Below are 14,531 nucleotides of genomic sequence, written 5' to 3' on the forward strand. Positions count from 1 at the left end.
ATACCTACTAGGTACCTTGCCCTGTACGAGTGATTCATTTAATAAAGGGAGAATACTTTGAGGAATAGCAAGTCCTATTTCTTTAAAGATGTAGGGCGGGCAGATATCAGGCGATCCAGATTTAACACGCGTGAGAAGTTCAGAAAAAGTTTTAGGCTCAATGGGAGAAAAGGTGTCTAGTGTAAAGGGATTATAAAATATGTCATCTAGTGGAATTGGATGTGGGAGGGCTAATTATATTCTGTTTTATGGTGAAGATTTTATCCCTAAAAAAATCATTCAATGAGTCACATAATTTTTGAGTAGGAATTATTGGGGGAGCTGTCCTGTCATCATTGCAAAGATCATTCACTGTGTTGAATATCTCCTTTGATTTATTCAAAGAGTTCATGATCTTTGACGAAAAGTAGTCAGTTTTGTGTTGTAGGAAGATTTTTTGGTATATTTTCCTGGCGGAGCAGTAAATCTCTTTATCCTGTGATAAATAGTTAGCTCTCCATTTCCTTTCTTTTTGTCTAATCTCAAGTTTTAATTTCTTCAATTCTGGAGAGAACCATTTATGGGCGTCCTTCCCCCGTAATCTGGAGAAGCTTACCAGGGGAGTGTGGAAATCTGCAGCTTGGCACAGCCATTGTGAGAGTGTCTTTTCACTGGATTCTATATCCTCACATTGAGAGGGAAGGGTAGTGGCCAGAGTATTTAGGAATGCCGGTAGGTCCAAGGACTTCCATTTCCGGATTTCTCTGCCCACCTGTAGCCTAGGTTTGATAGTCCCATTGACTGTAAAGGAAAAATCTATAAAAAATGATCTGACCAACTACAAGGACGTATAGAGGGCGAAGGTAGAGACAGATTATATGACCAAATTTGATCCAGGCTATGGCCCTTCTGATGAGTAGGAGAATGTATATGCTGTTTTAGGTTTATATCCAATAGTAGGTCCTTGAGTTCTGCAGCTTGAGAATCTAATGCCATATTATCAAACCAATAGTTCAGGTCCCCAATTAAAATAATTTTAGAGTAATTAATAACACAGGAAGCCAGTTGTTCTGCTAAAAGTGAAGAAAACGTGGCCATACACTGAGGAGGACAATATAATAAAACTAATAGTAACGCTCCACTATCAGTGTCTAACTTGATGACAATATTCTCCGTGTTCAGAAGCGACAGAGGTAAAAGTTCTCGGAACTGATGAGTTTTAAGAATAATAGCAGCTACTCCCCCCCCTGTTTTCCCAGGTGGGCGATTGGATGAGAGAATGTAGCAGTCAGAAGGGAGAGATGCGAGTATACCTGGTAAAGAATCAAGAGTAAGCCAAGTTTCTGTCAAAAGAAGAATGTCTGGTTTTTCATGTGTCAATAAAAGGGTAGAGGGGGCTCGTGGTAAAATGGAAATTGTTGTATTCTACATATTAGTTTAATATCTACTCTAGCCCTGCTACCTCTAGCTGCTCAGCCAGAGTGTGTCTTGGTATTAGAATGTTGGTGTGCCTGTGATGCGTGGAATGCCTGGGTGACTGAGTGGGTTGCATGTGGCAGTTGGAGATGGGCTGAGCAGCTAGGGAGGCTGCTCCTGGTGGGGCTGGTACCACACTAGGCTGGCTGGAGTCATCACTGATGTAACTTGATTTGAAGTCTGAATAAAGAAGTCTTGAATATACATCCTGGCTCCTGGTGTCTTTCCACATAGGATACAACAGAAATTTTCTGAACTCATATGAGCTAAGAGGACATTGCTGGGCTTTGAATGAGCAAACAGGGTCTGGGTTAGATGGATGTTGCAGACTGAGTGATAGAAAGGAACTTTAAAATTTTAATTAATGCTGGATTACACGGATCTAAAAGTGGAAGAATGTAAAAAAGAAATCAAAGAGGTGGCCATTCTGAACACTATATTCGGTGTTTTTGTGCTGTTCGGAGTCTGCTGAAAGCCTTCAGACTGGTGGGGCATGCCTAACAACACTTTAGGAAAGTGTTCCCTAACTCTGCCACATTGAGCTTTATGTTAACGGCTACACCCTAGGTTAATTGTGCAACACTTATAAATCCAGAAGCAAAAAAGCAGACTTAAAGGCATTTTCTTTTTAGGAATACAAATTCTGATGGTCTATTAAGTAACAAACAAAACCAGAGAGATGGCCTGTGATGTACACTGCATTTCCTTGCACAGTACTGGGGTTTTTCTCATTCTCTTGGTCTAAAGAGAGATTGTGGTGAACTGTCAGAATGGTATTGTTTTTTGTTTGTCACAAATACTGGTCTACTGCCGGTCTACAGGTGAAGAATACAAGTATAGGTATGCATCACTTTTCTAAGTGGAGTACTAATGCTTTTGGGTATACAGAAGACATTGAAGTATTGCAATGTTTCACAAGTTTTCCATAAAAACTATTCTTTCGGTTATTAGTGAAAACAAATCCAGCAATACAATTCACAATTTCAACTAATTTTCTATAATTTTCCTTGCGGGGAAGTGTCTCACAGAACATGCCAGACGAGGGTCAGTCAGTTCAGTGCTTTCTGCAACTGTTGTTTACACTCCACTAGTTTTAAGTCATCGGCAACCGAGAATGATGCCTTGAGGGACTCTACACTCACTGATTGTCTGTGTTGTATCCACAGCTTTTCCCGACAAGGTGCTTGTTGCTCCTGAGCACATCTGTATATGACCGTGCTTATTTTTATAATTTGGCATATACTTAACTGATAAACAATTTGTTGCATTAGCTTATGCATTCTATACGATTACGTTCAACAGCCACAAAGCAAAAAATGATAGAACCACATGTACATTAACAGAAAATGTACTACTTGAGAAAGGTACATTTAATTTACCAACTAGTTTGCAATCTGAAGACGCCATGCTTTTAGCCCTGCATTCGAAACCAATACCACTGTCATTTCAAAAAGTAAAAATATTTGGCAGGTTCTCTTAAGTTTAAAAGAATTAACACTTCAAAAGGTGTAAACAAAGCACAACTGGAAATAAATGTCATCATTTCTAAGTTTACAAATTTTTGGATTGGATCATGATCAACGGATCTGAGATATGAATGAAGATCACATGCATGATTTTGTGACAAGAAGTGTAAATATCTTTAAGATTGCTAGCAAACACTGCATTTTTTAGCGCACTCAAGACCAAACAGTTTTGTGTGTTTGTGTTTTGATAAAATAATAGTTTTGAAGTTCTTCAATCAATATAGAATATACTCTGAAAAACTACAATAGTCCCATATCAAATGTCCTGGCCCTCAGGGTTTATCTATATGGTAGAGGAAATATGTAGCGTTGAAAATTCAAGACCACCAGAGCGGAAGTGCCATCTTCATTTGTAATTTGTCTGCAGCAGTTCCCCTAACATTTTTTATATTTTTGGTAGCATCTGGGCCCTAATCCCTTGGAACACCCCAACTGTGGGGGAACATCTCCCTATGTAAAGACGCCTCTGAACAAGCTTTGGCAGTTGAGCTTAGGTGCAACCAACAGAGTTGCATACTGGCCTCCCTACAATAAAGGATGCCTGGAGGTTTGCGCTCCTGCTGGCTGTGTTTTATATATACTTTTATGTTTATGTTTGTTTATGTTTATGAAATTTTTATTGCGCACAACTACCCTGGGGTGTCTCGGCGCATGTAGGACTTCCTGGGACAGAAAACAACCAGATGATCATTGATTAAATAACCAGGTTTTCAGAAGTTTGCGGAAGATGATGAGAGTGGGACTGGTTTTGATAAACAGAGGGAGAGAATTCCATAGCCTGGGGGGTTGCTACTAGGAACAGTCTGTCTCCCCAGGTAGCGGTTCTGGTACGTGGGACGGGGAAAAGATGGGTGCAGGATGAGCGAAGTGATCTTTTTGGAGCGTAGATCCGAAAAGCATCCTTAAGAAACCTGGGTCCTGAGTCATGGATGGCCTTATAGGCGATACAGAGTGCCTTAAATTCATGATCCTTAGCCAATGCAAGTGACGTATGGCCGAAGAGGTGGGGCGGTGACCAGGGATGCCGAGCAAAATTCTGGCTGCAGCGTTTTGGACTGATTGCAGTTTGGTTAAAACCTGTTCTTGTGTATTGAGGAAGAGAGCGTTGCCATAATCCATCTTGGAAAAAACAAGGGTGGTGATCAGTGTTTTTCCTGCAGCTGGAGGGAGATATGGCAAGAGCTTTTTAAACTTTTAAAAATAAATGTAATATTAGGGAGCATTACATGCAATCCTCATTGATGTGACCCATTTGAAAAATGTAAATGTAAAAGTACAGTAAAGGTTTCACAAAGTTTTAGCTTGCACCTGCCATAACCGTTAGCTACTACTGTTTATGGACATCTATAAAAAAGGCATTTCCAAGAGACTGTAAGTGCTGTACACAGAAGATGAGAGCATTTGCCACTCCTTACTGTTCTTATTTATTATGTGTGACCACAGTTGATTGTGAGTGGCCGATATATCTCAGACTCCCTGCTGAGAAAGGAGACTAAGCATTAGCCAATTCGGCTAAGCCTTCAAATTGCAAGTATGAACTTGACGCTAATTGGCAGTGAGCATCTGCCCAACTGTCCGACTTTGCATATATATGTTGGACCATCCCTTCAGCTCACGGAACATCACTGAGGACTGGAGATATGTTGATCCTTTGTTGCTAAAGCATACAGACTGTGCAGCTCCAGCCCTGCCACTTCATTCCTAGCTAGGACTAAGCCAAAGGCCTGCTGAAGTTCAACTGTACTACCTTGCGTTGAACCCTACTAAGTCGAAACCAAAGAAGTGACTCCGTGCCTTGAAACCCACTTCATGCTTCACGAAGAGACCGGAATCAGGCTGCTGATTGATCGACCTCTTCACATGGCAGTGTTTTCTTATATCTGGTGAGCCACTCGATTTCCTTATGAGGAACAGAGAATGGCCCCTTCAAATATTGACTGGTATGGCATTCAGGTGAGACTATATTTACTCTCAATTGACTCTTCTTAAAGCTCAGCCCTAATTTTATCAATTTCTTCTGCTACATTCTAGCCCTTAATGATTGCAGTGGCACCAAGCATCACTGATTAACCAGATACAGGGAGCTTCATAGCCTGTTCCAAGATACCTGCGCATTTCCAGTTCAACGCCCTGAGGTCAGTGTACATGATTGCTATGCACAAAATGAAAAACAAAGAAGCACTGTTGTTTCTTTGCAGGTACTCTAAAGACTTTAGTTGAAACTCTGTTTTGCATTTTCAGGTTTTTGAAATTGTTTAAGGTCGATAGAGCCAGTGGATAGCAAAGGAAAAGTCATTCATTTTGAGAGAAATACAGAGAACCTCATTTTTAGCTACACTGTCTAATTATTGCTGTACAATCAGTTGTTTGCAAACTGTAAGCTTCCATACAAGTTCTGCATCATATTTGCTCTCGCTCGCTATTTCCGATATAAATGTGTGCCAACTTTGTCAACCTTAAATCTTCATGACCATCAGAACTTCAGAATCTTTATACATGGTGTTTACGAAGAGGCCCTAGTTGCATTACTGTACTCTTATTACCATATTTCAGGTAGCCATTACAGTTTATTTCAGAGTACCAATTTCTATATAACTTTGTTTTCATTGAAGATAAGCCTCACTTTGCAATTTTCTATTGTGTTTTATTCAATTATTCAATAAAACTATTTTGATACACTGCAAATGCAGATAATACATTAAAAGTTGGGTTCTCATACAAAGCTGCTGGAGAGTCATACCTTTTTGGAACTATGATAAATGTGCTGGACCATATACAGCAGTACATCACTAATGTCCTTTGAGGAATGCATTGGCTGCTTACATATAGCTACCCAGATGGTCAAGAAAACTCAAACAGTCACATTCAGCTGCAATTTTGTACCTTGAGATCAGGTTACCTGTATCGGTCACCTTTGTTCATTTGAGAGAGCAATGGCACCTGCGATGTGTCAGCCAGATATCTTTGGCTGACCAAATTTTGAAGGGTATGCCCTAATCATTTCTAGGATTGACACTGCAGAGATTTTGCTGTAATTAACCTAGTACCTACTGGTGTTAGCTACACTGAAGCAGAAAAGTCAGTACACTTGTGGTACTATATACAGACATCTTAATTTTACAGAAAAGATAGCATTATACTACTTTAAGTTACGTGTTAAACATGCTAACAATGCAAATGTTAAACAGTGTAATGCCACCACTCCAACGTCAAAATTGAAATGGCCTATAAATGCAGTAACAATGCAAGTCAACTTTTTGGTCACTGTGATTACAATACTTGTTTAGGAACTTTCTTTTACATATGTAAATTTCACACCTAAGGTGAAAATCTACCCCCCAGCTCTGAAAGTCTGGTAATGGACATCCAGACTGGTGTTTAAAGAAAAAAAATGAGTAGGCTACGTGCTAATACCTAGCCTAGGAGTAGTCTTAAAATAGTATTACAGTATGCCATTGATCACACACAAAACTATTGATTTCTTATGCTTGCTCTACTACCGGACGCCATACCAAATAGAAATTTAAAGGATAACAGAAGAAGCTTTCGCTTGGGGCAGCACTTCTAGTGACTGCCACATCTCAGTTCCAGCAGTTATTAATCTGCATTTTATAAAACACAATCTCAGTTACATCAATACATTCCAATGTAAAAAGTATATTCTGGAGCATTTCAATATAAATGGAAAACACCTATACCTCACCACAACATTGACGAAAGTTATACTTTTATTTTCATATTGGCCAGAGGCAAAAAAAAAAAAAAAAAAAAACTTGAATTGAGGTTGCAATGCATTACTTGAATAAACCCACTTCAAACTATAGGTAACAGAATTTCAACTCTAATAACTCCAAATAAAGGTTAATCACTAATGGACAAACATTCTTACCACAAATGGAATTGATACGTGCAGTAGGGCGAAAGCTGTCCACAAAGTCAGATACAAGGGTCCCCAACAGCTGCAAATGGCAGAAAGAACATCAGTTGTGTAAAATACCTGTCACTAGTTTAAAACAATCTGAAAATCTAGTTGTCAGCATTACACTCATAAATGGAATGATCAAGACATATATGCTGTTGACCAAAACACTGGAGCTCAACTACATCCCATTAATTTCAAATGAAGGTATACGCCATGCTGTACATGATGAGGACATACATTTTTGGAGCGTACACTAATTACAAATAGCAAAACATGCTTAAATTTCACTTCGGAGTTGACACATTCTAGGTTGTACTTGGCAAAGAACTGAAAATACTTCAGATAGATAGAGAAGAAAGACATGTGCCTCTTCTTAATAGTTCTTCCTTTTATGGATTATTATTCTCAAACGTACTTTACAGGGAAGGCCATCTTTTGGGCTTTTACTATTGCCTTTTAATTCACCCACAACCTTCTTTCCCCAATCCGGACTCCTTCCACATATGGATTAGTGCTAGAATCTTACGTACCATGCAACAAACAGCCTGTGTCAATGCATCACATATTATGCAATCACAATACACGGTCAAATATCATATACTTTGTCCTCATATGGAGATGATTCCAGGTTCCCCAGCATTGAATCGCTCATAGCTTCAGTGTTTAAATTGTTCTTCGACGTCAGATTAGGAACCTTCAATGTTCACGAAGAAGAATTCCAATACAGAAACCAACATTGAGAACAAATTGGAAACAATCATTCACTACCAGTAGCCTGTTCAATCAAAGTTCAGCCAATAAAAGAGAACATTGTTCAGATGCATCACTGTCAGATTCTTACCACACGTCTGGTAATTGGATGGAAATCCTCTCTGCTGTACTCCAGAAATCTTTCCAGTAAAATTTCCAGTTTCTTCAGTCACTAGTAGTACATTTATCACACCTTTCTGCAGAAGGTGAACCTTATCCTTATACTTTCTCTTGTGTCTCAGTGGATGATCCAACTACCTCATGTTTTTCCATCAATATTTCAGAGTCTTCCAAAAGAAAAAGTCTTTGACACATTTAGGGTAAGATCGTTTTTTGTTAAAGATCCTCACACAAAGTGTTTACTTCGTCTCCCCATTGATGGATATTCAGCAAAAAAGAGCTCTTTATCCAAGTACTTATGGGTCAGAATCTTGTAAAATAGAAAGAGGAAGCGTCTCTTGACACTTAAGACATATCCACCTGGTGGGGTAGCTATTAAAGGCCTATCCCCAGAGTCCAAATCCAAGAAGCCCAGATATGATTCAGATACCTCTGTGAATCCATCATCTTCGGCCTCTGAAGCACCCATTATCTCGGTCAGTAGGGACCAGACTTCTGGACATGGGACAAGCCCTCGGTCATGGGGAACGATCCAGATAACCAGTGAAAGCTGTACTAGGGTTAACCTGAAGAGGTTTCACAAATGGTCTTCAGCAGTGAAATCTTCAGTTAAAGCAATGCAAATTCCGTTGCTGATGCCACCACAGTTGTCGCAAAAATGGTCGCAGTCAGTTCCTCTGTTGACAGCCACCAAGGTCCCTTCAAGGATGAGAGCACCACAATGATCCTGACAACGAAGAAACCTACAATAATCGCACCAACTCTTAAATCGTTGCCAATGACAGCTTTGAGCTCCATGCTGCCAATTCATCCTCTTTGCCTACCATTCTGCTCCAATCATTTTCTCACACATCCAGATCATGCTGAATCCACCACTGTTATGTGAAAGATAGGAGGATGAGGAATGACAATGCGGCTGAAGAGATGATGCAAGTCATAGACTCATGACAATCGGCAAGAACACTCAAAGGCATAATCACATGAGAACTTACAAATACAATTTATATGTGATAAAGACTGAGCGAGATAGAAAGAGAAAAAACAAAAACAAAACAATTACCATTGTCGGCCACACCATCATCACGAGAGGCATTTTGTTAGGAAATCACCATCATTCCCTATGCTACCAATTGTTCAAGTGATTGCAGATTTCTTGGACTCATTTAAACTCTTTGTTGCAAAATGACCCCTTTTTGGGAGGTCAACTTAAGCTTTTAATTTTTTCTTTTTTTAGAAGTCATCTACTGGTAATCATGATATTCAACACTGGAGCAATGCTATCCAGTGCCCAGCGTACTTGCTCCAACAACTAGAACATGTTGAAATTGGCTTTTAGCCTTATTGACACATTGAAAATTCCTATATGGCCATAGAATATTGTGATAATACACATATGCATTGAAAGTCCAAGAAAAACAAAAAAATTATCGAATGCTGAACATTGTCAAAAAGTCACCCCCAATACAGAGATCTGGACCTAAATCCATCGTTTTTTTGCTCACCATGCCATTCCAGTTTGGATCCAGCCATATGCAAATCAGTCTAGGCCCTGCTCCCATGGCAAGTGTCCAGCCCTGCCAGGACAAGTCCTCCCTGTACCGGACACAAGCATTCTGGTACCAGTTTCAAGGTATCACCTCAAATCAGTTAGGCCAGCTTGAATCTAATGGTATATGAGCATGGGACCCACATCTGGGAATGCCCTTCCCCTTGGGGTGACTATAGAAACACAAACAGATGAGCATCCTGGAACCGATTTAACCCAGGTCTGTGACCGGTGTGAATGCTTGACAATATTCAGCATTCTGTCCATCATCTTTTTGCGCTGCTAGAAGTTGCCCTTAGTGGAAAGGGTATGCCCAGACATGGGTCCCATGCTCTTTATGCCACTGGATTCAAGATATCCTGGCTGCTGAGGGGTGATACCCTGAAATCGGTCCCAGGATGATTGTTTTCCGGTCAAGAGAGGACCTGTACTGACAGTTCAGCCTGCTTGTTTTCCGGTCAAGAGAGGACCTGTACTGACAGTTCAGCCTGAACTCGTCCCATACCAAGCCTGTGCTTTTCCTGAATTAGATGCAAAAGATGTGTGAAAACATTCCCCACATAAGAGACAATGGCCTAAAGAGTGTGGTGAAGTTTTCTTCCTTTGTCAGGGAGGCCCATTGGTTGGGCTATGGCACCTAATTTACTTGAAAGGGCAAGTACATGTTAATTGACACCTGGAAAGGCCCCAGCTTTTGTCCACCTAGTAAGATGCTGAGTGGGACGTAATTGATTTAAGGCCCGACTTCATTTTGAGTAGGCTGCAACTCCATTTTCTGTATTGCTGAAAAAGTATCATCATGGCTGCCTTTGACGCAGATGTTGTCTTTCCTTATCTTTCCAAGAACCCTGAAAGTGTCAAGTCATGTAGATATAGACCTAAACATAACACCTGATGCAACGTTAGTCTGTAAAAACAAACAGTCTTGTTATCTCAATTTCAAGGTCAAGCAAAGAACAATAAACAAAACAGTGTAGTCTGAATTGTTGTATTTTCACCTATTATGTATAAAAAGATTGTCCTCTAAACTAGCATCTTGATGTTTACTGGTTATAATAAATATTCCCAAGCTGACATCGCAAAATCCATCTCAGGGAAGATACAGTACATAAGGAGTGCGACTTGACCCTCTGTCCTGGGAGGTCCTTTCCTCCAGATTATCGGAAGCAACATACTGCCAGACCAGAAAACAATCCTGCCTGCCAGGGATATTGCAACCATATTACATCTTCTACTGGAAGCTGATATAGAGTACGAGCCTAAGAGCAGTTGTTGACGAACACAGGTTTGCCTTTCCCACAGAATATTGCCTTTCTGACCCCGATGATCACAGTGTTTTGCTGTAAATTGGGTATGTAGTGCACTCATCCTAAGAAAAACAGTTTAAGTTATTTTACTTTTCATACTCTCCTAGCATTGCGCATAGAAGTAGGTTTTCGTGTGTTAGGTTTTTAGATATTTTAAACCATGTTAGAAATGTTAATTTTATTCTGGTTGTTCGCAAAGTGCATTTGTGCAGTTTTCTTCCTATTCTATGTGGTTATTTTAGATGTGTTGAGCAACAGGATGCACCTGTTGAAATAAACGCACTTTTTAGTTTGAATGTATTTTTCTTGTGATTGCATGATTGAGGAGAACGGAAAATATTTTTTCTGATCACCACGGTATCCCTGAGACTTCGAAATCTGAAAGCATTTACAACACTTCAACTATGTATTGAGAGCAGTTTGGCTGGGCTACAAAACCCTGTCTTTCACTTTCCCCAATATAAGGGGGAGGGGTGGGTTTCAGGGAGACTGGGGGGCGAAGCAGCTTTTTTTGTAATAACTGCTCACACGGCATATGCCTTGGAGACATTTTACTCATGGGTGGCGTTTGAGGCTATATATGCTGCCTAAGGGCAGTTTCAGACAATTATGGCAGCATGACCGCCTGCACATTATAGAGCATACAAAGATTTGGAAATCCCTTTGACTTACCAGGAACACCATAAATGGTCTGCTGGTTAGTTAACACACGTGGAATATTTGTCTGGGATCCCTGAGCAATGGAGGGGCCACGTGGCCAGTCTTGGCTGGCTGCATGCCCGTTTCTTGTCGCGAAACTTTAGCACATATTAAGGTGGCAGGGGTGTTAAATGACAGTCACCTGATACAAAAGGCCTGTATTGAGTAACATACGCTGTAGACCTGCTTTCGCAGCAGGACCTACTGCTTTGGCACCAATACAATCTATGAGTCCAAAGTGTATTAATGCTATCAAGGGTAAAGCCCCCACAAAGCGTAAAGAGATTCCCTTCTGGGTTGCTCACAAGACCAACCTGTTAGAAGCGTTTATCCATTTACAACACCCAAAGCAAACACAGAATATTGACTATGTGTCTCCCTTTAGGAATGGTGCCCCCTGAAGAGGAATGTAACACCTAGGGGAAGCATATTTACATGTATTTACAAAAGGACGCATGATATGCCTTCATTAGCAGTTCTTCCTGAGGTACTGAAAGAAGTACAGAACAAGCATGGAGTGCACCAGCTCTGGGTGTAGGAACAGAGGTAACAGGGATCTTCAACAGTTTCTTCTATCATCCAGAGTAAAATTAAGGGAGAAGCTTCAGTTCTGATAATATGTTAGACTGAAAGCAGTTCCAGATCGTGAACGGGAAATCCCAAAAATAATCTGAGAAGTATACACCTCTGTGGGCCGCATACCGTAGGTTTGCGAGATGTTACGATACATTTAAAATCTAAAAGGGACATTGAGTGTTTAGTTAAAAATTACATTTGCAATAGAAGGAAGGAAGAAATTGAGCGGTAAAGAGAAGAGACGGACATGATCTCCTTGCATCTCAGGAATCTGGCAGGGATGGTTATAATTTAAGGGACAGCAAGAAAATTAAAAAAACGGATCGGTATCTGTATTCTGATATCCGCTCTCCACTTTCTTTTCAGGACCATGACGGTAAATGAGCAGAGAGGGATAGGCGATCCAAATTCCGCAAAAAGGAGAAGTATAGCAGAAAAGGTGAAACAGGGCGAAGGGTTTCAGTCAGCGTGAAAAGGAATGAGAAAGGATTGGAATCAAAGACTCCCATTAAGAACAAGCATTGGCATAGCCAATAGGTCTCGCCTTTGGGACCTTATAAGTGTTAAGCCATGCAACAGTAAATGTTGTTGCACCAAGGATATTGTGTTGAAGAACTAAACACTTATAAGGTCCCAAAGGCGAGAACTATTGGCTATGCCAATGCTTCTTTATTTCGGTTTTCATGTTGCTTTTGAAATAATTTTGATCTAGGTTATATATATTTACCACTGAGCTAAAGCAATGTAAAAGTTCTGGGCATGGATTCAACTGGGTAATGCTTATAAAAGGCCTGTATATTAAGTTAAAAAGACATACTTTAAACACTATTGCCAACTCAATTCTAATAATGCAACTTAATTGCCTCAAACGTATTCCACAAATTACATTTTTCACAGCTCTAAAGCCACTGGGGGTGTGCCCAGTTGTTCAGTTACACAATTCGCAGAGGTGATTGGAAAAGGAACGGTGAATGATATCTTCATATTTTTTTAAAGTTTGGAAGTTTAAAAATATGACCCCCTGCCACAGGTTGCCCTGCCCTTCTTGGGCGATAGTAGCCATAGGAAAGACAGGAAGCTGAAACTTCAACTTAACCAAAGTAGTCAAACTTAGTGCACTTTCGCAAAGTGTGAAGTCAAAGAACTAGCTAGTACTCTTCTAGCAAAGTATCTGAACCGAACGATCCTCGGGGTGTCCTCCCAGCTTCAACCAGTCAACCTCGATGCTACTGAGCCACCCCATCGGCGGCTTAACCCCCTTGGCTTAGACCACTGAATGGACAGTTAATCCCTTTAGTGGAGCCTACTGCGAGTGTGATTCATACACCTTTCCTCATCTTTAATCTCCAAGGTAAAGGCAGCTCGTTTCTTTATCTCACAGAGAAGATGGAGGTAAATCCTGCTGGCGGCTGCACTGCTTCTAGGCGGCGGCACGTAATCTCTTGGTTAACTCTCACGCCTCCCTCACTCTTCCTGAGGTGCCGGTCTCTTCCTCCTGCATGTTTGCCACCAATTCCATGCAGTTTTAAGCAATCTCCTTCCCAACGCACAGGAAGTTACAAAAAGTATTTAAATTGGAAATTGAAAATCGAACTAATATCACCGAACACCGGAGAAGGATTTAAGCGTGCGGCAAAGGAAGCGCTGAATGGCGTGGGAGGACTGAAATGAAAGGATGGCGCAGGGGCATGATAACTGGAAGTCACAAGTTAACTCACCGAGGGAAGGGAGTGAATGCCACTAAAGAACACGTCTCCATACACAAGGTTGAAGCAGATAATTACATTTGCAGCCCTCCACAAACCAGCACTGTTCCGCGTCCGTGAAAGTTAAAGAGTACTCGTGCATGCAGATCGTTTGCCTTGCGGGAGCGAGCAGCAGCAGGCGCGATAATTGCAAACAGATGGCGCCGCTGCTCGCTCCCACAAGGCAAACACTATACGTGCACGAGTACTCATTGGAAAAAGTGCAAAACATGCACGAGTTTCCAAGAAAGTACAGAGCAATGCCAAGATGTCCCTCCTAAGCAGCGCTTGCGTGCTGCGTAGGCAAAACCTAAAAAGATAGCAGCAGCATTTTTCAAGAAACATGCCGATTCAACTAAGGATTTATCCTGAAAAACAGAACTTGCGCAAGAGCTCTCATAGGCAGCACAGCAGAGGTCACAATAGTACATCAGACGGTTCAGAAATTTCTAGTGGCGAGTCCAACTGATGAGTTCATATAATGAAACTCTAGAATAAACATTTATATCCTCCTGACAAGATTTATGAATCGGACTTACAGATTGAATGGGACATACCACGCATTATTAAAGCAGTCTTCTCAGCACATTAATTTGATGATTATGCCAACATATTGGCTGGGGAAGACTAGCCCCCAGTCTTTATTAGGGGAGCAACCCAGGGGAGGAAGTTATTAGAGTAGCTTTTGCTTTCGTAGTACCTGAAGACATCATGAAAATGTCCACAAGTGAACGGGCTGTAAAACAGGTTCCGGCCTATTACAGAAACCAAGTGGGTGGAATAAACATTCAGTTCCACATGTCATTCCCTTACACAGAGAACCTCAAGCACAAAGTTCAATTCCCCATCAAACCAAAAGGAAAGTATGGTATTGAAGCAATATAT

At 40.9% G+C, this 14,531-nt stretch overlaps 1 protein-coding gene across 4 annotated transcripts in view; it reads right to left on the bottom strand.

Moving 5' to 3' along the window:
* MED23 (mediator complex subunit 23) overlaps positions 1-14,531 on the bottom strand; it is a 583,151-nt gene that overhangs the window by 463,647 nt on the left and 104,973 nt on the right. For all 4 annotated transcript variants that reach the window (XM_086927430.1, XM_086927429.1, XM_086927428.1 and 1 more), the window contains exon 8: positions 6,871-6,940. In XM_086927430.1, the coding sequence (XP_086783556.1) occupies positions 6,871-6,940 (70 nt within the window). The remainder of the gene's footprint in view (positions 1-6,870; positions 6,941-14,531) is intronic.

This window comes from Lissotriton vulgaris, chromosome 6 (genome assembly GCF_964263255.1).
Source record: "Lissotriton vulgaris chromosome 6, aLisVul1.2, whole genome shotgun sequence".
Lineage (NCBI taxonomy): Eukaryota > Metazoa > Chordata > Amphibia > Caudata > Salamandridae > Lissotriton > Lissotriton vulgaris.